This window comes from Melanerpes formicivorus, unplaced genomic scaffold, assembly GCF_026170545.1.
Source record: "Melanerpes formicivorus ecotype bairdi unplaced genomic scaffold, bMelFor1.0.p_v2 SCAF_45, whole genome shotgun sequence".
Lineage (NCBI taxonomy): Eukaryota > Metazoa > Chordata > Aves > Piciformes > Picidae > Melanerpes > Melanerpes formicivorus.
Window position 1 is genome coordinate 322,009 of NW_027142397.1, and position 24,590 is coordinate 346,598.

At 52.7% G+C, this 24,590-nt stretch overlaps 1 protein-coding gene and 3 non-coding genes across 12 annotated transcripts; all 4 read left to right on the forward strand.

The window, feature by feature from the left end:
- The first annotated feature begins 161 nt into the window (after nt 1-161).
- On the forward strand, nt 162-23,797 carry TRNAU1AP (tRNA selenocysteine 1 associated protein 1). 9 transcript variants are annotated; one of them, XM_068158984.1, is made up of 15 exons: nt 164-331; nt 3,356-3,438; nt 3,544-3,641; nt 4,470-4,569; nt 7,346-7,398; nt 8,592-8,723; nt 11,751-11,870; nt 13,163-13,325; nt 13,778-13,811; nt 14,241-15,724; nt 17,045-21,349; nt 21,765-21,824; nt 22,391-22,449; nt 22,789-22,922; nt 23,468-23,797. In XM_068158984.1, exons 3-10 carry the CDS (start codon nt 3,556-3,558, stop codon nt 14,375-14,377), a joined length of 825 nt encoding a protein of 274 aa, XP_068015085.1. In that variant the 5' UTR covers nt 164-331; nt 3,356-3,438; nt 3,544-3,555; the 3' UTR covers nt 14,378-15,724; nt 17,045-21,349; nt 21,765-21,824; nt 22,391-22,449; nt 22,789-22,922; nt 23,468-23,797. The 9 variants fall into 9 exon arrangements, with proteins under 9 accessions (XP_068015087.1, XP_068015086.1, XP_068015085.1 ...); XM_068158980.1 differs by lacking the exon at nt 3,356-3,438 and having other exon boundaries at nt 17,045-21,173; nt 21,253-21,349; XM_068158983.1 differs by having other exon boundaries at nt 165-331; nt 3,356-3,432.
- On the forward strand, nt 21,431-21,575 carry LOC137451704 (small nucleolar RNA SNORA16B/SNORA16A family). Its single transcript, XR_010989877.1, has one exon. It is a non-coding gene; the product is annotated as a small nucleolar RNA SNORA16B/SNORA16A family (small nucleolar RNA).
- Nucleotides 22,148-22,281, forward strand: LOC137451705 (small nucleolar RNA SNORA44). The gene has a single exon (XR_010989878.1). It is a non-coding gene; the product is annotated as a small nucleolar RNA SNORA44 (small nucleolar RNA).
- Nucleotides 23,281-23,352, forward strand: LOC137451703 (small nucleolar RNA SNORD99). The gene has a single exon (XR_010989876.1). It is a non-coding gene; the product is annotated as a small nucleolar RNA SNORD99 (small nucleolar RNA).
- Nucleotides 23,798-24,590: the final 793 nt, after the last annotated feature.

The window sequence follows — 24,590 nt, forward strand, 5'->3', positions numbered from 1 at the left end:
AAGAAGCCCTCGAAGCCCTCTTCCCCCCGCTTACACCCGCCTCCATCGCTGCGCGCCCCCGAGCCGCTGGTGCTCCTCCCGCCGGTAGGGGGCGCTGCCGCGGCGATGGGTGCCGGTGGCGGTGGCGTTCTGTCCGCCCGCCGGGCGCCGCGGAGGAGGCGGTGGCGGCGCAGCGCGGAGCGGGCCGCGGGCTCGGCGTGAGGCGGCGCCGGCCGCGGCGGCGGGGCCGAGCGCAGCCCAGCCGAGCCCGGGAGGTGAAAGTCTTGGTCCCGGCTGAACTCGCTCCGGGGCCTGCGGGAGCAGTATGGCCGCCAGCCTGTGGATGGGGGACGTGAGTGTCCGGCCGGGACTCGCGCGGGGCTTTGTGAGGCGGGCGGCGGGGCGGCCGCGCCGGAGGGAGGGTAGGGGGCAGCGGTGGGGCGCCCGGCCCCGGGGCCACCGCGGGCTGGCGAGTGTTGACTGACTGACTGACACCCTTGTACTGACGGCCTGACTGGCACCCCCGCTCCGACACACTACCACCCTCACACCAGCTGCTGCCTGACACCCTCCCCCCCGGGCACTGTCACGGCCTCAGGGCCCCTCGCGTGCTCTGACACCGAGAGGAGCTCCCGCTCGGGTGGGCGCACTCCTGCACGCTCCTGTGCACGCTGGCAGGCTCACCCTGTGTGTCTGATACACCCTGCACAGGCTGACACACAAACACATGCTCAGATGCTAACCCCAGCCCCTCAGGCACGTGTGTGAGGAGCTACACGCTCACTGACAGACACGCCCCCCCAGGGTCACCCTCACTGCCTGCCCAGTGTTCACGCACACACACTGGTGGCACTTAAAGCAGTGTCCTGAGCTGCCCACGCTCTTGCACGCTTGCAGGCACTGGCACTTCCATGCTCGTGCTGTTAGGCACTTACACACTCACATGCTCACAAGCCTGCACACTCCCAGGGTTTATTTGCTGGGTGATGTGCCCACATGCTCAGAGCTGTATTCTCTAAGGGACTTATGCTGCTGCTGCTAGGCTCACACTTGTGCTCACTTGCAGGCACTCATGCTTGTATGCCCCTTACCCCTCTCTCCCCTGCCCACACAAACCCACTACTCCTACCGGGATTTGCAGTCTCCTACATGCACACACACACACACTCCTAAGCACTTACACACTCCAGTGTTTCCCTCATTCCTGCATATGCAACCGGCAGCACACTCACAGCTGCTTCTTCACCCTCAGGTGTCTCTCACTGCTGTGGGCACACTCACAGTGACACACATCCCTTGCCTACCTTTCATACACCCCTCCCACTCATGCACCTCAGTCCCTCACTGCTTGCCCCTGTACACACACTCACTCACGTGGGTACTCACACCCAGTGTGGTGTATTGCTCTGCCACCCCCATGCCTGTGGCTCTGCTCGCATGGTGCTGTGGTGCTTCACTGCCTGCCAGTTGGACACCACCACAGATGCAGTCCCACTGCTCTGTCGCAGTGTCCTTGCCTCCACCACACACTCACACACATCTGCACCTACAGAGTGGGGCCTCTCACTACATGGACATTGAGGGCTGGGGCAGGCCCAGAGAAGCCAACAAAGCTGGGGAAGAGTCTGGAGAACAGGGCTGGGAAGGAGCAGCTGAGGGACCTGGGGATGTTCAGCCTGTAGTAAAGGAGGCTGAGAGGTGACCTCATTGCTCTCTATAGCTCCTTGAGAGGAGGCTGGAGCCAGGTAGGGGTTGGGCTCTTCTCCCAAGGAACAAGTGACTGGATGAGAGGAAATAGCCTCAAGTTTCCCCAGTGGAGGTTTAGGTTGGACATTAGGAACAATTTCTGTCCTGCAAGAGTGGCCAGGCATTGGAACAGGCTGCCCAGGGAGGTGGTGCAGTCACCATCCCTGGAGATGTTCAAGAAACTTGGGCACGTGGTTTAATGGCCACGGTAGCATTGGGTTGATGGTTGGACTTGAGTGCTCATGGAGGCTTTTCTCCCTTAGTCTCTCAGGTGTGTGTGTGCCAATGGTCCCACTGGGTGCCCCTCACTCACACACATGAGTTTGCTGTTCCATTGCATATATCCAGACACATCAGGGTGCCTGACACTTGTTCAGGCAGACCCCACAGACCCTGCTGTGGTTTTCGTTTACCCGCACAAAGGGTTATCTACCACCTCTCCACCATAAAACCGTCTTCTTTTTCAAACACCTCTCTCACAAGCAGGCCACACACCCACACACACCCGAGCAGCAGCCACCTGTTGCCTCCAGGAGCTTGGCTTCCCTCTGCACCCCCTGGCTCACCTTCTATGTGCTGCCAGTTCAGGGCAGTGCTGCCTCCTGCTTCTGGCAGCCTAACAGAGATTGTTTCTGCTCTGCATCATGCCTCCACGAGGCATCTGTCACCTTTTGCACATGGAAGTGCAATACGGTCAGCCACTGCAGGAGTCTGCACCTTCTGTCACACACACGAGTGGCAGAGCTGACTGGTACCTGACACACCAACGCACGGGAGGGTGACACTCAGCTCAGGCCACCTGGCTCACTCACACAGGTGTGTGTATACAGGGAGCTATTTATGCTTCCCCCACACCTTAGAACCATGCTAATTGCTACACAGAATCATAGAACACCAGAGGTTGGACTGGACCTCTGGAGCTCGCCCAGTCCAACCCCCTGCTCCAGCAGGGCACCCACAGCAGCTTGCCCAGGATCACGATGGCCAGGAGCGGTTGGAAGCTCTCCACAGCATCTCTGGCCAGCCTGTTCCAGGGCACCAGCACCCTCCCACAAAAAAAGTTTCTCCCCCTGTTGAGCTGGAACTTGCTGTGTTGCAGTCTCCAGGTGCAGCCCTCCCCAGCACTGTGCACTGCACGAAGCCTTCACTTCAGCGAGTGCCCTCCTGCGCTCTGCATACACAGACATCAGATACCTGCCTGCAGCTTCAGCCCCGTCTGATGCTTTTCACTCCCTCACACGGCACAGCAGCGTCCACCCAGACGGCGCCCAGCACCCCCTGACTCACCCAGGACATGGACGCAGTCGGTGCCCCGTGTGCGGTGCCGGTCCCAGCCCTCCCGTGGGGCGCGCTCAGGGCTGCCCCCTCCCGCGGCGGCTGGAGGTGGGGGCGGCACCGCAGTCCCCGGGCGTGGCTGGCCGGGGGCCGTCTTGCCTGGCGCGAGTTCGCCGCGGAGCCCCCCGTGCCTCTGTGCCCCGTGGCGTGCAGAGCAGGGTTCTGCCCCTGCTCCTCCCCTGCTCCCCGTAGCGAGCGCTGCCGTTTGTTGCTGTATGTTTCTGAGTGGCTTTTGTCCTTCTGTGAAGCTCCCTGTTCTCTCAATTCATGCTGTCTCTTGGGTTCCACTTTGCAGACTGTTGAGCCTGGTTCATGCATGCCTGCTGGTTTTGAGTGGCATCGACCCTCTTAAATGAGTCTTCTTTTTGAAGTGTAAGGGTAAAATACTTCTCAATAATGTTTTAACTGCTTAGGGTGACATTGACACTTATATGCTCCTTTTTGTAAATGCCCTGATCTAACGTTTTTGTTTTGCTTTTGTAGCTGGAGCCATATATGGACGAAAACTTTGTTTCAAGAGCCTTTGCCACCATGGGAGAGCTTGTTCTGAGCGTAAAAATCATTCGAAACAGGTTGACAGGGTAACTGTTTCTGCTTGTTCTCAGTTTGTGCTACCAGCACCCTAGGATTGACCCCTTTGCCCTCTGCATGGCCTTGCTCTGCTCCTGCCGACCTCCGGGGGAGCTTACCCTTCGGCCTTTCCCCCTTGCTGCCAACAGCAGGAGCGTACTGATGGCAGCAGTGGAGAGGACAGTTGCTGCCTCTTTGAGCTCCCATCAACAGCCCAAGGGCCGGCCCTCACCCTGCAGTGCTTCAGCGCGCGCCCAGAGTGGCACAGGGGTGCCGTGCAGCCCCAAACGTGTCTCACACCGCAGCGTATGGGTGGTGTACAGATGCCACAGAGTCCCTCTGGGAATGGCATTCTCTGGTCTCTGGGCTTTGGTGACTAGTCTGTGTTACTTGTTGCACTGCCGGCAGGGGTGGGCAGCCTGACTTAGAGCAGTATGAGAGCCTCTGGAGTTGAGAGGAGTGGGAGGGACTGTAGGCAGCTGCAGAGCAGTTTGGTGTTCCCGTAAATGTTTCATTTCAGTTTGTAATTGTTTAAACTTGGGTGGGAATGTTTCTGGTCCATGAGAGTAGGAAGTAAACTAATAACTAACTGTGAGCAAAGCTGTTCTCTGTGTGCTCATGTTGACTTACTGGTAAGTAGGGGCTATCACTTTGCTAGAGATCCGAGGTTCCTTTGTGGCTTCTTTGTGCTAACTCACGTTTGTACTTTGAAAAACAAATTGTTCTGAGTCTTGCAACTCTAGCAGATTTCCTACCAGTTGTCTGAAAGTGTAATATCCCCTCCTCCAACGTGTTTTAAACCTGGAATCTTTCTCTCCTCTCCTGTGTCGTGTGTTCAGAATTCCAGCAGGCTATTGCTTTGTAGAATTTGCAGATCTAGCTACTGCAGAGAAATGTTTACACAAAATCAATGGGAAACCACTTCCTGGTGCGACACCGGTGAGTAAATGAAAACAACCAGCTGGGGACCAGAACTGGGAAGGAAAAGATGGTGTAGAATCTATACTTTCAGTGCTTACAGACCAATTCTGCAGTTAGCAAAGTGAGGTTTATCTCTCTTTAAAGGCATGAGCATAAGACTGTTAATGTTGTTGCTCAGAAAATTGTTGGGAACCCCCTGATGTCTCTGCGAGTATCTGGATAAAGTCCAGGTGCAGAAATGCTGTGGAGTGAGTTTTATTCCTGAGCCTATTTCCAAAGTTGGACTATTGAGAAAGCAGAGAACAGCACGGAGAAAGTGACCATGTTTTCTCCTGCGCTCCTGTCCCTCTCCATATCTGCTCTGTATTAATTCATTACAAGGTGTGTGTTGTTACAGATGTACAGGGTGACCCTGCAGGTTCACACCGAGCTCTGGGTAACTTGAATTTGCAAGAGAAACAGAGTTGGAAGCCTTGCATATGCTGGCCCTTAGCACACAGAAGTCACTCGAAGCTATTTACAGTGGAGAAGGAGCTAACAACTGTGTAGTTGCAATACACAGCAAACACCTCGGGTATCTCAAGGTGAGGTAGGTAGGAAGAAGAGGAGGAGTAGTCCTGGAGGCTAATTTTAGGCTGTTAACTCGAGTGTGTAGTGGATTAAAAGCGAGTCGGCTAACAGCTGTCGGTGTACCCCAGAAGCTGGCTGCAGCAGCTGTGGTGACCTGGTTCACAAAGCAGCTCCAGAATCACCTCTGTTGCAGTCAGATGAATCAATGCCTGTTTTAGTGTCCTTAATGCCCCGAGGAGGAAGCTGGGAAATTTCGGCTGAACTGCTGGAGTCCAGAGGAGGCCACTAAGATGCTTTGAGGGCTGGAGACCCTCCCTTATGGGGCCAGGATGAGAGTTGGGGCTGTTCAGCCTGGAGAAGAGAAGGCTTCAGGGAGGCCTTAGAGCAGCCTTCCAGTACCTGAAAGGGGCTACAAGAAAGCTCAGGAGGGTCTTTTGACAAGGACAGGATGAGAGGGAGTGGATTGAAACCTGAGGGGAAATTGAAAGTGGAGATTAGGAACAAATTATTGACAGTGAGGGTGGGGAGACACTGGAGCAGGTTGCCCAGGGAGGCTGTGGATGCCCCCTCCCTGGAGGTGCTCAATGCCAGGTTGGATGAGGCCTTGAGCAACCTGGGCTGGTGGGAGGTATCCCTGTCCATGGCAGGGGGTTGGAACTGGATGATCTTTAAGGTCCCTTCCAACCCAACCCATTCTATGAATCTATGAACTCTTTGGTCAATCTTATTAAAAGGGTCATGTCCCCCGTCAAAAGGGATAGGTGAGAGGCCTGGAGGTGCCTGTTTCACCTGTCCTCTTTAATATGCAAATCAGAACCCGTGGTTAAGAGAAGCTCATCTTCTTAGATGCTTTCTACAGTCACTAAAGAGACAAGAGCAGCTCCTGCAAGGAGGGATGGAATGATTTGAGTTTGGTTTGGGGATCACCCATCCTTACAGCTCAGCTCAGAAGAGGGTGTTGTGCTGAGGGGATATTTACAGAGCACATGGAGAGAATTACACGTCAAACAGCTCCAGCATAGGCAGCCTAAATCAGTGCACTCAGAAGGCAACTGTTCAGCTCTTCTCTTGCATTTAGAGACTTTTTCTCTTGTTTACAGCAAAGTGAGTGTGGCTCACCCTTCTCTTTATTTTTAAATGCTGAATCAGCCACAGGGACAGCAGCCACAGTGCTGTGCTGTCTCTGTTACAGAACCAGTGTCCCCAGCTCCCATCTGAGTGGAAGCCCTTGCAGGTCTCATTGCCTTTAAATCCAAGTTAGTGCAATGAAGAGCAAATGATAAAAGTCTTCAAAGTGGAATCTAAATGTTTGGTTAACTTGTAAGTAGTCCACAGAGAGATTTGTTTCCCCTGTGCACCTGTGAGTGCAAGTGTGCAAGCAACAAGACCATAGCCTGGAGTGAAGCCTTTGCTCTGTTTCCCAGTGAAACACCTCAGCAGGTACAGGAGCACACTGGGCTCTCCACTACACTGCCAGATGTCCTGATCTGTAGGTTAGGAGCTCAGCATAGGCTGCTAGTTTTGCCCAAATTCCCCTTGGATTCTCTCTGCCCCTGTGGAGTGCAGAGTGAGATCTGCTGTGGAAGCCTGTTGGGAGATTATTTTTCATCCCCTCTGGCTGAGAAGGGGACCTCCAGCATTGTCTGGAGCATTGTCTGGAGCTGGGTGAGTTAGGACACTAGTGTTCTGGTGAAGGAGTGCAACCCTGTGCTTGCTCCTCTGACAGACATGTTTCAGAAAGAAACAGCACTGCAGCAAGCCTGCTTGGGTCATTCCGTGCCAGGCATTGTGTAGGAATGCCTCTGGGATCGAGACCCTTGGGGCTGGGAGGCAGAAGGTCAGCTGCCACTTACATCTTGGCCTGGACTTAGGTGTGAGTTGGGCACAAGTCACTGAATGCTGATAGGATGGACGTGAAGGGAGGGAGAGGAGGAAGGCTGTGCTTGGCTGAGGTAGTCTGAAAGAGATAAAACCTGAAGTTGTTTGTGCAGTCAAAAACCTTTCCATGAAATTGGCAGCAGCAGCCACTCGCCTTGGGCCAGCTTCTCCCTGCAAGAGTAAGGGAAGGAAACAGAAATTTGTTGACTGCTTGTTGAAGGTGATTATCCAGTTTCCAAAACAGCACTGGGTGTCTGTCAGTATTGAGAAGCTTGTGTGAAATCAGCTTATTGTCTTTTCTTCACAAAAACATTTGATATTTGGATTCATTTTTGCCTCGTTTCAGGCAAAGCGATTTAAGTTGAATTATGCAACGTACGGGAAGCAGCCAGACAACAGGTAAATGCTCCTGAGCCACAGAGCAGCTTTGCTGCTTCAGCTCCTGATCAACTGCCCTGCAAAGAGCGTTCAAAACACATAAAGCCACAAGCTGAGCAGTGCCCGTTGTTAGCAGAGAGGAGGATAACTGTCAGCTTTGTGCTTTGCCTTTTGTGGGACAGAGTGGGTTTGTCAGGAGTGGCTTCGTAAGGGATTTAAACTTCACGGCTTCCCAGCACCTCATCTTGCAGTGTAAGTTAAGTTCAAAGCACTGAAAATGCCAAATCTATAAATAAGGCATCAACATTTTCTTGCCATGTTAGAAATCTGGAGATATCCTACAAGATCTGAGGGGATCTTAGAGCTGCATTTCAGTGCCTGAAGGGGGCTACAGGAAAGCTGGGGAGGGGCTGTTCAGAAGGACCTGTGGGGATAGGATGAGGGGCAGTCGTTTGAAACTGGAGCAGGGCAGATTTAGGCTGGACATCAGGAGGAGGTTCTGCACAGTGAGGGTGGAGAGACACTAGAACAGGCTGCCCCTGAGCGGAGGTGGTTGAGGCCCTGACCCTGAGACATTTCAAGACCAGACTTGATGTAGCCCTGGGTGGTCTGCTCTAGATGGAGATGTCCCTGCCACCTGCAGGGAGGTTGGACAAGATGACCTTGGAGGATCCTTTCCAACCCAATGCAGTCTGTGAATCTGTGAACTAAGCAATGAAATGATCTTGAATAAAATGTTTAATTCAAGAGTAGTGTCAAGCAAGTTGTGCTGCTGGACTAACTTGGAGGAGAGTGTCACTGAAAATTTGTCATCTACACAACTGGTGACATTTTAAAGTATCCATGAAATGCTCTTTTAAAGTCACTCCTCTGAAACCAAACATCACAGTCTCAAGCTGCGCCAGGGGAGGTTTAGACTCGAGGTGAGGAGAAAGTTCTTCACCGAGAGAGTCGTTCATCATTGGAATGAGCTGCCCAGGGAGGTGGTGGAGTCACCATCCCTGGAGGCGTTCAAGAGGGGATTGGATGTGGCACTTGGTGCCATGGTCTAGTCATGGGGTCTGTGTTGATAGGTTGGACTCGATGATCCTCGAGGTCTCTTCCAACCGTGGTTATACTGTGATACTGTGATTTAGGCTGAATGTTACCTGTCACTCAGCATGCCTCTTGGGTTGTGTGTTTGTGCTTAAAGAGTTTTCTTCTGATTTCTTCAGCCCAGAATATTCTCTCTTCGTGGGAGACCTGACCCCTGATGTGGATGATGGCATGTTGTACGAATTCTTTGTCAAAGTTTATCCATCCTGCAGAGGTGGAAAAGTTGTTTTGGACCAGGCAGGAGTATCCAAGTAAGTCATCTCTTTCACATTCTTTTCTTTCCCTTCAAGTGTTAGTGTACTTCTGAAATGCTGAAAAAGCTCTAAGGAATCTATAAACTGCATTTTGCAAGACTCTCAGGTGAGTTTGGGCTCTTGCACTCGTGAGGATGCTGAGTCTATTTTCCTGTGTTTTGTTTCGGATAGGGTAGGGCAAACAATACAGTGAGTCACTGGCAGGTGCTTAGTAGCCACCTTCTTCATCTTTACTGCAGAAGTTTTGTCAAAAAAGATGTCCAAAAGTTGAATTTGTTGATGTTATTGAAACATCTTCTGGGCAGAAAATGAAACTCTTTGCCTAGAAGAGGGACCCCCTGGTGAGCATCTTTGTGTTCTAAACAGAGCATGGCTTCAGCGAGAGGCAGTATTCTGATGGAACACCTATGAGAATGTTGGGATAAGACTTTAAAGGTGGCTGTAGATCTCCCCTCTTTCTCACATAAGATTTCTCAGCCTTAGACTTGCTGTTTTGAAGGAACCTCTGGAAGTCTTCAAGTCCAGCTTCCCTCTGAGCAGGACTACTGCTGCACTAGGTCCAGTCAGCCATGAGTTGTGTAGCCTGGAAAAGCTCCCCAGGATGGAGATGATTCAACCTGTCTAGGTAGCCTGTTCCCGAGCTGCACTACCTCCCTGGTGATGAAGTTCTTCATGTGCCACCTCAGCCTCTTGCAGAGCTGCTCAGTGAGCCTCTGGCTGTTAAGGACTCACGCTGTAGCTGCCACCTCACCTGGGACTGGCACTGCTGAGGTGGGCTCTGGGTGCAGTGCCAGGCTGTTGCTGCCAGGGATTTTGTTGTGACTTGTGCAGTTACTCAAAAGCTGAGGCAACTGCAAGTGTTGGTGTGAAGTGAGAGAGGAACCTGGGGCTTGTGGATGTGCCTGGTGAAGGCTTGGCCCTTCCAGCTAGGGCTGGCAGATCAGGAAAGCTTCCTCCTCCCACCACCTCTTGTTCAGGCTAGAGAGGAGCTGGAACTCTGATGCCATAGTGCTATGCCTGCTGCTTTCCTTTCTGCTAAGGGTGCAGGCTTGGGGGCTTATGGCTGCAGCGCCAGGACAGAATTCTGCTGGGGAGGTGCTGACCATGGAAAAATGATTTCTTGGTTTGAAACAACGAAGCACCTTGAAAAGTCAGGAGCACTCCTGTCTGCATCTCTTCCTGTACATCTCATCCAAATCTTAGCTGTCCACCTCTGGTTTGGAGCCACCAATATTCCTGAAAGGCTGCTCCCATTTGGAAGGCTGCAAACACCTAAAACTGAATTAAACCCACTTAAAATTTGACTTAGAACCATAGAATCATTTTGGTTGGAAGAGGCCTTTAAGATCATCAAGTCCAAGATCATCAGGTCAGGACTGGGAATGGTTTCATTTGCCGTGGTCTTTTCACAAACCTCATTGTGTCCCCATACAGAGTTTTGGGTTTGATTGCTTATAAATAAGGCCCAGCTTTGATTTTACCTTTGGTGTGAAGCAGATGTTTGGGTTTGGATGCAAAGCTCCTTGTGCCAGGCGCTGGGTCTTATGGGGCAGCACTGCTCTGGAACAGGCTCCAGTGTGGCCCTATTACAAGAACTAAGTGATGCCACTTTCCAGCATGTGTGTGACTTGGCGCTTAGAAGTTCCCACAGAGCAGCTGATGTGCTGTGAATTGACACCCCTTGCTTAGGGCTGGTTCTTGTCCCCAGGTGGACAAGCTGTTACCCTACCAGATCCTTTCCTCCACCCTGATGGGTTCTTCCTTAACCTTCCACACCGAAGTCTTTGATCTTTCTGTTGCATGAGGCAGCCTGTCCCATCATGGGCTCTTGGCACTGGCCTCCTGGATGTTGTTGCATGGCTTCACTACAGCATCAGAATCCCACGCAGAGGACTGCTGGGGCTGGAGGGGAGTCCATGGTTGCTGTCTGGCTGTTGTCCAGTGCTGCCAGCAGCACAGCAGAGGATTGCTGCAGAGCCCAGGGGGGGCTGCTTCGTGCTTGCCCTCTTCCAGTTGTGCTGTCAGGGCAAGTTTTAGCACCTTGAAGTTAAGAGCTTGATTTCAGGCCCACTGTTGAGGATGCTGCTGGGCTGGTCCCTTTTTAGGAGTGGCAGAAAGCCTGGCTGAATATTTTCCTCTCAAGAATAGGACTCGATGGGAAGGTGCACCCCAGGCACTCCTACAGCAGAGCGATGCTGTCCTTCAGAGGGGGGCAGTGCCCACAGCCTGCCAGTCCTGTGCTGACTCACAACTGATTGGATTATCTGCAGTGCACCCTCAGCAAGTTTGCAGATGGCATCAAGCTGAGTGGGGTGGTTGGCGTGCCTGAGGCACAGGATCTTCCAGAGGGACCTGGACAAGCACAAGAAATGGGCTCATGTGGACCTCATGAGGTTCAACAAGGACGAGGACAAGGTGGTGGACATGGGTTGGGGCAACCCCCAGTACACTCCAGTCTGGGGGATGAAGGGCTGGAAAGCGGCCCTCTGGAGAAGGAGTTGGGGTGCTGGTGGGTGAAAAATCGGACATGAGCTGTCACCGAGCGCTGCCAGCCCAGCCCCAGCCTATCCTGGGCTGATCCCCAGCAGTGTGGGCAGCAGGGGCAGGGAGGAGATTCTGCCCCTCTGCTGTGCTCTGCTGAGACCCCCCCCTGCCGTGCTGGGGCAGCTCTGGAGTCCTCAGTGCAGACAGGGACTTGTTGGATCAGGGCCAGAGGAAGCCACAGCAATGCTGGCAGGGCTGGAAGCCCTCTGCTGTGAGGCCAGGCTGAGAGAGTTGGGGTTGTTCAGCCTGGAGAAGAGAAGGTTCCAGGGACACCTTCTGGTGGCCTTGCAGTGCTTCAAGGATGAGCAGAAAGCTGGGGACAGAATTTGCTGTCACTAGATCTCTGCTCAGAGCAGGGCCAGCCCCAGCCAAAGTATTGGCGGGGGTCAGAACAAGTTCTGCCTTCACCATAGATATTTGAACAGTGGAGTGGAGGTGCTCTTCTGTGTGTTTGATGTGAGCTCTTCTGTATCTCCACAGAGGTTACGGGTTTGTGAAATTCACAGATGAACTGGAACAGAAAAGAGCCCTGACAGAGTGCCAGGGAGCTGTGGGCTTGGGCTCCAAGCCTGTGCGCTTGAGTGTGGCTATACCCAAAGCGTGAGTATGAGAGCAGCCAGGTGGGAGATCAGCTCTGCTTTCAGATGTCTCTTAGTGCTTTGGTACATCTGGATGTTTCCATCACAAATTGGAGGAATGTAGTACGTAGATGGAGTAGCAGAATGCAAAGGGAATCCAAAGGGTTCTAAGACTGGATCAAGAGAGAGCGTTGAATTGTTGTCGACAGCCAGAGGCCCCACGCTGGCTTTAGACAGAATTCTTTTTGATGTCTGTGTTTGTTGCATTGAAATGAAATGGTCTGAATCTGCTTATTGATTTCTGGATGGCAAAGCACAATTACCTTGCTAATTCTGTTGTGATGTCTACTAAATCTGAGTCTTTTGGGGCAGGGATTAACTTTTTTTTCTGTGTTTGTTCAGAACCTGATACAGTGAGATCCTGGTCTGACTTGGGGCTCGTAGCACTAGGGTAATATGAATCATAGTAATTGCTCCCTGTTTGAATACTATTGAGATTTTCAGTGACCTCAAAAGTCTTGGGGGGATAAGGAAGAGAAAAGCAGCCCAAGGGGGGAGTGCCATGGTGAGAAGACTGACGTTTCCCTCTCCCCCCTATTTCCATCACTGGCCGCAGCTTTATGTGTGACATTTTCATTGTCAAACAATATTTGTCATCTCATTAATTCAAACCTCAGTGAGCAGGTGGGGTTCCTAGTTCCTTGGCAAAGGGAGCTGTAGTCAGCTTACAGGGTACTGAACTTTATTTTTGTATTGCTTGTTGTCCTCATTAGTCCACAGGCTCTTCCAGCTCTGCGCGGCTCAGCGGGCGCGGGGGCAGCAAGCTCAGGCTTTGTGACAGTGACGGAAGGGAGAGGGGTTTGTCAGTCTTAGCGATAAAACCCCAGTTTCTTTACAAGGCTTCAAGTCTTGAACTCCTCATGTAAAGCACAACTCAGTATCTTGTCTCAGGAAGCTTCCCATTTTTCAGAAGGAAAAAGACACCTGAGAATCTGGATCATGGTTCAGGATTGTTTTAAACTTGAGGGTCATAGTCCTGAACTTTTCCCCTCCCAAAGCCAGGAGGTGAGACTGAATTAACCCCGGAATGACAGCAATGTTAATTAGTGAAGATCACTATGAGTGCAGGAGAGGCTGTTTCATTTCGACCACTTCTTTCTCTCTGTGAGTGTATGCAAATGATAAACCCTGCTGCAGGAAACAGCCTGGTTTGAAAGACTGCAGTTTGCATGCTGCACCTTAAGCTGTCTCAGTGCTTGCTTTCCCACTTGTTCTGCACTGTTTCAGACTTACTCCTGCTCTGTTCTTTTCAAGCAATCGTGTGAAGTCACTGGAGTACAGCCAGCTGTACAGCTACAGCTACAACCAGTACTACCAGCAGTACCACAGCTACTACGCGCAGTGGGGATACGACCAGAACACCGGCAGCTACAGCTACAGCTACCCGCAGTACGGCTACACGCAGAGCACCATGCAGGTAGGCAGCAGCGTGGAGACTGTGGCCTGCTGACAGGCATGGGGGGCTGCCAGCTCTGGAGCCCCTGGCCCAGGTGGTCCAGAGAGGTGGGAAATGCCCCATCCCGGGAACTTTTCCAGGTCAGGTTGTTTGGGGCTCTGAGCAGCCTGCTCTAGTTGCAGATGTCCCTGCTGACTGCAGAGGGTTCAGACTGGAAAGGCCCCTTCCCACCCAAACTATTCCATGATTCTATGGAGACATTGCCTCCTGCGATCAGCACAGCCACCCAGCTTCACCACAGGAGATTCAGAAGCTTAGTGTGGGATCTCTCCTGTGGAGTCTGCTGGGCGTGGAACACAGGGCTCACGTGTGTAGAGTTCTGTAGTCTGTCTGGGACAGCAGGAGTCCAAGGTGTTGCTTGTAAAAGGCCAGATCAATATCTGCTGTCCTAAGGGCTTTGTTTTTCCTTGCAGACATATGAAGAGGTTGGTGAGGATGCACTGGAAGGTAGGTTTCTCATGCTCTGCTGAAGCTGTCTGTTATGCACTGATTAGAGAGTGTCTCTCAAGCTGGCCCTTCATTTCCATGTGTGACACCCCCTTTATCTGTCAGTATATGAGTTCTGAGAGGAGCTATTGGTCACTGTCACCTAACACAGCTGCAGCCCTATTTTACCATTGCTGTTTCTGCTCTGAACCTTGTCAAGACTGAAACTGACTCTAGCAGCAGTGAGATTTTCATCTTCTTTTAAGACCAGGCTGGATGAGGCTCTGAGCAACCTGAGCTAGTGGGAGGTGACCCTGCCCGTGGCAGGAGGTTGGAAGTGGATGATATTCAAGGTTCCTTCTAACCCAAACCATTCTGTGATTTATGGGCTGTGGGGTTTTTCCTAACACCTTTGGTGTGCAACCTCTTTGTCTGTCTTTCCCCCTGTAGATCCCACACCTCAGTTAGACGTCCACGAAGCAAATAAGCAGTTTATGGAGCAGAGTGAAGAGCTCTATGATGCCTTGATGGACTGTCATTGGCAGCCTTTGGACACTGTCTCCTCAGAGATCCCAGCCGTGCTATAGCCTCGTGGCTGAGGCGCTGTGTCTGTCTGAGGAGCCTGCAGCACGCTCCGGACTCTGCCGCTGCACCCAGATCCTGCAGTGGTCAGGGGTGGCCCTTTCTCCACCCAGATCTGGTACTCGAGGTACAGGAGGGCTGTGGCCTTCCCTGTACGGAATGAGTATCATAGGAGCATCATGGTAACCTTTATTCATGGTGAAAAACTAGAACTGCAACAGTTTTAGTCCCTTTGTCTTGAAATGAACTCTTACTACTTGTTGGGAATTGTAATTTATAAACTTCCAACCAGCTGGCACAGGGCAAAGACTCTGCTCCAACATACAATAAAGAAGTTGGTCTTTTCAGTAAAATGACCCTTGGCATTCTGGTTCCTGCCCAGTTTTCTGCTTTGCTGCCCATTCACTGTCTTCAGTCCTTCAATCCAACTCTCATGAACCTCAGCTTCTAAGAAAATCACTGTTGGATGCCACTAAAGCGTCTCAAAAGCTTTCTAGTGACTGTGTGAGGTTGACCTGAGCCTGGGGAAGAGCTATGTAGATGGAAGCTGATGTTCTCTTTAAGATAAGCTGTGATCATGATCTAGCAAGCTGATAGCTCTGTGTTCTTCAGCAGTCTATCTAAAGAGCATTTTGGAGAGTAAAGACAAAAAGGAGCATTGTAAAACTGCTGCAGACTGATGCCTTCTGCCTGGTGATCTCCACCTGTGAGGAAATAATTCCCCATCAGTTCAGATTATCATTATCATGCCTTTCTTCTCATCATGGACACACACTGCTGCTTTTAACATCTCATTGGGATGTTAAGATTTCATAGCATCTTCCACTGTCCTGTCAGTGACTGTAGTGGAGCTGAAGATGTGGCAGCAGAACCAGGACAGAGTGATCTAGTTGAGATAATGGTGCAACAAATCGCTGCTGCCCTGGCAGTTTCCTGTGGATGGACAAGCAATACAATTAAGCTGATATTATGTTGTGTTAGAGGTGAAAGCAAAAATAATAGCACTTCTGTACCTGTTCTGAGCCCTTCTCAGGCTTTTGTGCCTTAAACTCTTGGAGAAAGAGCAGATAAAAACTACCTGTTACAAATGTCTATCCAAGGAGTAGTTTGGGAACTGAAGCTGCTGCTGCTAAGCATTTCCTTGCCTCCCTGCCCATGCAGATGCGGACATTCGCCACAAGATTGAAATACTTTCATAAAGCCTTCTGTTACACCTCTGTGTCCCTAATTACAGCCTCTGACAGTCTGTGGTGTTCCACCAACTGCAACAGGAAGCGCTCCATCGGCCTGAGGGGAGTGGTGGCATATCCTGGACTTAGTGTTGGCTCTGTGTGGTCTAGAGCACAGCTCTGGTGAGGAGGGGCTGAGGAAACTGGGCTTTTTCCAGCCTGGAGAAGAGGAGGCTGAGGAGAGATCTTCTGTCTCTCTACAACTCCCTGAAAAGAGGCTGGAGCCAGGTTGGAGTGAGGTCTCTTCTCCCAAGGAACAAATGATAGGACAAGAAGAAACAGCCCCAAGTTGCCCCAAGGGAGGTTTAGGTTGAGCACAAAGAACAATTTCTTTCTCCAAAGGGTTGTCAAGCCCTAGTCCAGGCTGCCCAGGGCAGTGGTGGAATCCCCATTCCCTACTGGGGTTTCAAAGCCATGGAGAGGTGGTGCTGAGGGCCATTCTTTGGTGGTGCCCTGGCAGTGCTGGGTTAAATGTTGAACTTGGTGGTCTTGGAGGTCTTTTCCAACCCTAAGGATTCTGTGAGACTGTTCTCTGGTTCTGTGATTTCTGAATGAGTGGATCTAGGGGACTGCTGGGCCTCTGCATTCCTGTCTGTGATTTTCTCCCTCCTGCTGTGCACCTGTCTGTGCTGTGGGCTGGTAGCAGTCTCCTAACCCTCAGTTACTCTGAATTTAAGGAAATGAGAGCCTTGGGCCCTTAGTGGGGAGGAATTTGAGGGCATGAAGGCCAGCAAAGTTTCCCCACCAAACTCAGTTCATGGGTGCCAAGCCTGTTTCCTGGGGCCAAACTTCAGGAAGGTAAAGCTGAGAGGTAAAGTCCTAGGGGATAGCTGGTATGTTGTTACCCTCATAAGGAGGGGAGAAGTCCAGGAGCTGCTTTGAAAGTACAAACTGTGGTTTCTTGAGTGATGTGAGAGATTGTTTAACTTCAGCCTAGACCGGTGAGGTATCCTGCAAGGAGGTTGGAGTGAGGTGGGGTGGTCTCTTCTCCCTAGTATCAGGTGATAGGAGGAGAGGAAGTGGCCTGAAATTGTGACGGGGGGGCTAGGTTGAAGATTAGGGAAGATGTCTTTGCTGGAGGAGTGGTCAGGGATTGGAACAGGCTGCCCAGGGAGTCCCCATTCCTGGAGGTGTTCAAGAAACCTGTGGCCATGGCACTTGGGTCCATGGTTTAGTGGCCATGGTGGTGTTGGGCTGATGGTTGGACTCAGTGGTGTTGGAGGGCTTGTCCAGCCAAACAGTTCCCTGAATTCTTTACTGGTGCTGCAGGGCTCAAAATGCCCACACGTTGCCTTTTAGGAGAGAGGTAGGTGTGAGGCTTTGGGCCACGTCCCCTCAATGTGTGAGCCACTGTTCTGGGGTTGTCTGTGAGAATCTGAACCAATGTTCTTTGGAGCTGTTAGTCCCTGTCTGTCACTTACTCATCTTCGTGTTTGTTTTCAGCTCCTGGCCAGTATTGCAGCACCTGAAGCAGAGAGGAGACTTTCATGTGGAGCTACAAAACAGCTGTCCCCTGGATTGTACAGGGCTTGTGTTTTGGAATCCAAGTTAAACAAAGTGTGGGATCCTTTTTCTCATGGACAGCTACAGGAATAACCCTGCTTAATTACCATGTAAGAGAAGATGAAAGCTGAGGACTCCACCTGGCAAGGTTAAATCTGCTTTTCTCTTCAGGTGCTGAAGGCAAGAGGCCCAAGACAGGCGGTACCGCAGCTCGCCAGCCTGGCCTAAGCCTGGAAAATTGCAGCCAGCTCCACAGCTTCCTGGTTCTGAGTCTACTGTGTTTGTGGTACCTGCAGAAATTATTCCAGCGTCCTTCCTGTGAGGGTGAAGATGTGGTGATGGTCCAGCTTGGGTTACTCTGAACTGCAGGGACTCTGGGATTGTTGTTTGTGTCACAGAGACTGAAAAAGCTTTGCCAGCTGGAGAGCTGGAAGGACATGGGTGCTGGGCATGAATTGGTGGTTTCCACAGCCTAAGCTGGTGGCCCCTTGCCATTAATGGGTGGTTAATTAAAAGCTTGACAGTAAGCATGGGGGTGGCCAAGGAGAAACTCCAGCTGGCTCCCAGCAGGATGGAGAGGCCAAAACCTTTCCTCTAGCAGATGTGGGGCAATAGCAGAGTCAAGGGACATGACAATGATGTTTTCTGTGTGTTAAATTCCTGTTACTTGGGCTGATTTCAGCAGACAGGTTTCTGTGCTGCACACCAAGAGGTACCAAAACCCCTGAGGTATTTCCCTGAATCCCTTTGAGGAACAGAGATGTTTGCCTCTGATCTTGCATCTCTGGTTACCTGCTTCCTAATCCCCAGCTTATGCTGAACAAGATCTGAGAGGAGTTTTTACTCTCCAGCTTTGCTATCTCCCAGCACATCTTCCGAAGCTTTCTGGATACACCAGTTCCTGGGTTTCACTTGGGATTTGCTTAGCCATGAAGTGAATTCGGTGGCAGGAGAGGGTTTGAATGCTGAGTGTGACAGCTCTAGGTAGAGATGGGCAGAGCCAGCTCAGGACATGGCACTTGACACAGCTTGCTTTCACTTTGGGCTTGGCTGGAGTATTTCCTCAGGAAATCCCTTTTGCTTTTCCAGTTATTCTGCTCTTCTTCCTTCCCAGTTACTCCCAGGCACAGTGCTTTTGCTGAATGCAGTGAGAAGGGTTTGGGGGTGCTGCTTGAAACACGCTCCTGTTTCCTCAGCCAATAGAAGAGGAGACTGGGGAAGGATCTCATTAATTCTTTAATTACATTAATTACTATTAATGCTTAAAGGGCAGGTGTCAGGAGGATGGAGACAGACTCCTCTCAGTAGTATCCAGTAACAGGACAAGGGGCAATGGACACAAACTGGAGCCCAGTAGTTTCCATCTGAATAGAAGAAACTTCTTTGGTGTGAGGGTGCTGGAGCCCTGGAGTAGGCTGCCTGGAGAGGCTGTGGAGTCTCCTTCTCTGGAGGCATTCCAAACCCACCTGAACATGTTTTTGTGTGACTCTAGGTGATACTGCTCTAGCAGAGGGGTTGGACTCAATGATCCTCAGAGGTTCCTTCCAACCCTCACCATGCTGGGATTCTGCTGCTCCTACTGGAGAATTTCCAGGACTAAAACCATGGTAGACAGCTCAGTTAGGTGGTGGAGAGCTGTATGTGGCCCAGGCTGCTTGTGTCCCCTCAGCAGACAGGGTCCCTGAGGAGCCACTGGCACAGCAACTTGTCTGGATCCCCGGTCCCTGCCTGCTTTCCCTCACTGGTAGTGAGCTTTTCCCTGGGCACTTCCCTGTGGATTGTCTGCTCCTGCCTGTCTGGTGGTGACAACTGCAGCCTCTTCCAGCACTAGCTCCTATTCCCTCTGCTGGCTCCCCACCCTGTGCTACAGAGGAGGTTATGTGAGGCCCCCAGCTGTGCCAGGAAGTTTCCTCAGAGCTTCAGGGACCTTGTGGTCAAGTACCACAGACATGCAGTGGGATTTTCCCTGCTTCTCTGTGGATCTCCATCCATCTTCTTGTCTCCTGAGCATCCGTTGTTTTGCTGTCTGGGATTCTTCCCTTTTAGCAGTTGGAAGATTCTCATCCCAAAAACTTGGTCTTTACAAAGGGTTGAATTTTTGGGGTGTTGTTTGTTTTGGGGGGGCTTGCTACAGTGAGCTGCTAGTTTCTGTCCTGCCCTCAGAGCAGGCAGGGAGGTCTCTAGGTTCGCTCTGCATACATGGCTGTGCCAGGGAGCACTCCGGCTGCCCAGGGAATGCCTTGTGACTCAGCAGAGCAGCTACAAGAGACGTGGAGGAGGTAGAGGACAGGTCCAGCCTCCTGTAAACTGTCCCCGCCAGCTTTGACAGGAGCTGTTTTTAGAAGAGCTTTGGTCACACAAGGTTTGGGGCTCACTTCCAGACTTTCTTCTGCTTGTAATGGGGTATCAGGCTTGTTTTGTTGGTCATCTGGCATGTTTGTGATGAGGCTACCAGCTTGAAAGGATGAGTCAGAGCATCACAGAATCATCTAGGTTGGGAAAGATCTTTGAGATCATCGAGCCTAAACACTAACACAGCACTGTGGTTTTTTTATCTGTGAGGAGAGGAGAGGAGAGGAACACAGCAGAGACAGGAACAGAAATGCATAAGGGGAATATCCAGATATCTTGGGGGGCAGTCGTGGCTCAGTTGGTAGCACATCAGACCCTTAATGGGAAGGTCGTGAGTTCAAGCCTGCAGTGGGCAGTAGTGTCCTCCCTACTCTAATCGTGAGGTCTGTGGTGACAGGTTGGACTTGATGATCTTTGAGGTCTCTTCCAACCTTAGTGATACTGAATACTGAGTTTTGCTCAGAACAGATTGTAAAGTCACTACTGTTCTCCCTCATCCTTTTGCACTTTCACCAGGGCAGGAAGCAGTCTCATGCTTTTCAACCTGATGTCTCATGGTGACTTCACCATCAGTACCCCCAGAACTGTCAGTAATCCCTCCTGCTGCTTCTGGGTGACAGAGCCTGACAGAGGAGTAGTTTTGGCAGAGTGACTTCTGTTTCCAAGAAACTTCCCTTCCATTCCCTGAGGGTGGGGTGTTCCCTCCTCTGCCTTCCAAATGGCAGAACAGAGGGGGAGCACTGTGGTTGGAAGAGCAACCCTGATTTTGTGGGGAGGAAGAGAGAGAAATTGTCTTTATGCCACCAGACTGGAGAGTGGTGGAGGCAGGGCTGGGAGCGCAGCTCACCCGCAGTGCAAGTCAGGGGGTTGTTGATGGTGGTCTTGCTGCTTGAGGGGTCAGATTGCCCTGGCCTCCCCCATGGCTGACAAAGGAGCAGGGTGTGTTTATCTTGTGGGCAGTGCAAGGCGTGGAATGCAGTGGCATGAGAAGGTATGGTGTCGACTGGGGTGGCACAGCACAGATGTGGCACAGCGTGGGGTGGGGGTGGCACAACCCAACAAGGCCATGGCATTGAGGACTGGTTGTTGATCAGCAGCAGCTGAATATGAGCCAGCAGTGTGCCCAGGTGGACAGGAAGGCCAGTGGTATCCTGGCTTGGATCAGGAATAGTGTGACAATCAGGGCCAGGGCAAGGATTGTTTCCCTGTACTGGGCACTGGTGAAGCCACACCTTGAATACTGGGTTCAGTTTTGGGGCCCTGACTCCAAGAAGGGCATTGAAGGCTGGAGCAGGTCCAGAGAAGGGCAACAAAGCTGGGGAAGGGTCTGGAGAATGGGGCTGGGGAAAAGCAGCTGAGGGAGCTGGGGGTGTTGAGGCTGTAGAAAAGGAAGCTCTCTACAAGGAACAAGCAACAGGACAAAAGGAAATGGCCTCAAGCCTTGGTAGAGTTAGATAATGGTTGGACTGGAGCATCCTAAAGTGCTTTTCCAACCAAAAGGATTCAGTGGTTCCTTGAAGTGGGCTGGCGGGGCCGTGGGGATTCGCGGGCGTTGCGGGCTGGGCGGGGCTGGGCGCACTACACCTCCCAGGAGGCTCCGCGGCAGGGCCCGGCCCCACAGCCAATCAACACCCGCGCTGTCCTGTATAAAGGGCGAACGCGGGCGGTGCTCCTCCTTTTTCCGTGATGGCGGCTGTGGTGGTAGTGGTCTTGCGGGGTAAGGACAATCCGCTGCCATCCTCCCTGCCTGGGGCTCTGCCGCCGCTCGGCCCCACTGCATCGTTCTTTTTGTCCAGGCTCTGCTCTGCGGGCCGCTCCCATGAGCCGAAAAGGGCTGCGCGGCTGCGGCAGCGCCTTCCTCCCTCTGTCCCTCCGTAACCGGGCCTGGCACGGGTGAGTGACGGTCTCCGCCGTGGGCTGAGCCAAAACCCACCCAGGAAAGGCGGCTGTCGGGCTGGGGAGCCCCGCAAGTCTGCCCGGCCCTATCGAAGCTGCGTCTGCCTCGGTGCTGTGGCTGATGCAGTCAAACAGGAGCCGAGAGCGAAGAGATTTTCCTCGACGGTCGCCGCTCAGTTTGAACTTTCGTAACTGTCCGGCAACATCTCGGGAAAATACAAAACTCGGGGAGCGAGAGGCTGGGGGGGGGGACCCTGGCTGGGGGTCGAGGTGGTGTCTGGGGAGGGAAGCACTACCCCAAGTCCCCAAGTTCCTGCTTCTGGGGTCCGGACTGGTGTGGGGAGAGGCGGGAGGATTGTTCAAGATACTTTGTCATGTCCCCGAGGCTCAAGACTCTCTTCTTCCCCAGCAGCATCGCAGCATGGAGGCAACCCCGGGGTGTGGTGGCAGCCACGTCGGCAGCGTTGGGCAGGTGAGACCTGTGGTCCGGGCTGTGCAATCTCCCTGCCCGCTGGGGATTTGGTTGCCTTCGTGGCTGGAGCAGCAGATCCTGGTTCTCTGCTCGCAGATCCTTTCAGTGTGGTGTTTATCCAGGGCGCTGTGGCTCCTCTGTGGATTAGAGGAACTTTAAAAGCCCTCTACGGGCTCCCCCTTATGTCTTGTTCTGTCGAGGTCATGTATGGGTGGGACAGGTGGACTTCCACTGCTGGCCAATGGCAGAGCTGGGAATCTGATCTGATCCAGAGCTGCCCAAGCACCATCCGAAGCTGTAAGAGCCACTGCTGGGCGAGCTCCAGGCACGTTAATCCAAGAGCTGCAGCTCCGTGCAGTAGCTCCAGCTCTCCAATGACGTGCAAGAGCAACGGGAAGGTCTTTGACTGCTGCTGGGCCTCTTCTGCCCGCCGCTGTCACTCACCCCTCCGACACCTCAGGAATTGGGGTGTGCTGTCCTGCAGGGAGTTGGTGGTTTCTGAGTGGGGGAGTCCATAACGTGCTTGCTGATGATGAAGTTCTGGGGGATGTTTTGGTGTCTTCCAGGCTTTCTTGGTGCCGAGGAGCTAGCTGAGATGATGGTGAGCCTGCAGGATAGACCCAGGGTGAGAACATGGTGCCCTGTCCCGAGCTCTGCAGCCTGTCCCTCCAGATCCCTTTCCCATCAGATCTGAATACCGATCTTATGGTCAAAAAAGGAGGAAAAACAAAGTTCAGACTGGTCTTGGGCTCTGTGCTGGTGGTGTCCAGCTCTGAGAGGGGCCAGTGGGAAGACATTTTGTGTTGATGTTGCTCTTGTGGGAGGGCTGGGGTGGGACTGAACCCCTTGGTCAAGGAGAAGGATGAGTGTTGAGCTGGGTGGAGAGTGGCTTGCTGTTGAGTTACCAGGCTGGGGCTGGATCTGATGTCTCCATTCCCTGAGCACGGTGATCTGTTGGCTGCAGGTCCTCATGTCTGGCGCTGCTTTCAGGAATGGCTACATGGAAAAGGCCAGGAGCATGTGATGCCCTGTCCCAGGGAAGGGACTGGGCTTGCTTTCCCAAGGGCCTAAGTTGGGACAGCTGTGATGTGGAGCCATGTGAGTGTCCTTCGTGGGCTATAACCAGGTGCTGGGGTTTGGAGTGGGATCCTGCTGGTCCTGGAGGACAAAGAACAGATCTAGCCAGCTGCACCCATGCTGGAAAGCAGCCAGTCTTTAGTCTGGGCTGTGCTGGTGGAGACGATGGACTTACATTTATCCCTGGAACCATTCCAGGTCAGGCTGGTTTGGGCTCTGAGCAACCTGCTCTAGTTGCAGATGTCCTTGCTGACTGCAGAGGGGATGGGCTAGAGGAGCCTTAAAAGTCCCCAGTGAAACCACTCCATGATGACCAGTTTTTAACTGGGCAGCCTGCTCCCTGCAGGGCAGTGCCCACGAGATGGTCACACCACAGCAGCCTGGTCAGTGATGATTCCCTTCCTTTGGAGACTGCTGGATGAGTCCTGCGGATATGGGGCTGAGGCCAGGCAAAATCTAACCGAACCCTCCTCATGGTGTGGGAGAAGAGAGGGAGTGGCAGGGAGGTTCAGGTGGGCTCAGCTGCTCTTACTCGCTCTGCATTATTTCTTTATGCCCCCCTCCAGGTCTCTGCAGCATGTGGACCTTAGGTAAGCTGGTCCCAAAGAGCTTCAGTGCTGCAGAACAGGACTTGGTTTTTCTCCATCTCTCCTCCAGAAGTGGGACCTTGGTGTAGCCAGATCCAGCCCCTTCCCAAGCCATGAACTTCCTGGGTGGTAGAACAGCTGACCCTGGGCTCTGTTCACCTGCCTCACGGGGAGACGGAACTGGTTTGGCTCCAGGTGCTGCTCGAGGTCCCATTTGAATGCTGAGTCCCTGTGGAGGTTTCTCTGAAGAGTTTAGGGAAGGGTCCAGATGTGAAATATCTTGAATAAACTCTACCTGTGGAATTCTCACTGTGTCTGCTGCAGGTGTTGGGGTGGGATGGCACCTGACTGCTGAGCCAGGGCTGGGACCGCTGGGTGGGGGGTGGTGGGGAGTCCTAGCTGGTGTCCTGAGTGCTGGGGAGGAGACAACTGAAATCTGAGCAGCTACCGCTTCTGCCAGAGGTCATGGATCCTGCCAGGTGGGTTCTGTCAGTTCTGCCGTAGCTGTACCACGGGCTGGGGCTCCAGGTAGCTGGTGCATGCTCAGATGTGGTTTTGTCTCACTGCTCTGCAAAGGTCGTGCTCCCCATAGCGTCGAGCTGCCACCCGAGGGAGCTGAAGAGGATCCCTTCGCACTCCAGAGCTGGGCTGACCTTGAACTGCTCTTTCATTTCAGATACGGGAGCTGGGGCAGCATCCACTACTGGTGGTTCTTCCTAGGGCCCCTGGGTGGTGGGTCCCTGTGTGTGCAGGAGGGTCTCAGAGGTGCATGGAGCTCCCCAGCTCCTGCCCAGGGGCAGTCATGTTGCCCTGGTGAGTCGTTGCCCATTTTCTCACGTAGGGACCGAGTGCGGTGGAAGCTGCTCTGGAGCCGCTGCAGCTTTTGTGTTGTTTCTGTCTGCACAGCTATCGTGGGGGGCAGGGCCGGCCGGTGGCAAAGTCCCCATGCCCCTGCGGCTGCCCCGGGCTGTTTGCAGAGAGCACCTTTGTCCTGGGTCCTCCGAGCCAGTGCCTCTGACCCCTCTTTCTGTCTCCTCGTGGGGACTTGGGAGCCCCTTTCCCGCAGAGCTCAGCCCTCTCGGCTCCCCCAAGGATTCTGGCT

Bases quoted from the DNA above. Each gene is read 5' to 3' on its own strand.
- TRNAU1AP (XM_068158979.1), top strand. From the start codon at position 305: ATGGCCGCCAGCCTGTGGATGGGGGAC. The intron at 3,642-4,469 runs GTAACTGTTTCT...TCGTGTGTTCAG, and splicing joins ATTCGAAACAGGTTGACAGG to AATTCCAGCAGGCTATTGCT. The intron at 7,399-8,591 runs GTAAATGCTCCT...TGATTTCTTCAG, and splicing joins GGGAAGCAGCCAGACAACAG to CCCAGAATATTCTCTCTTCG.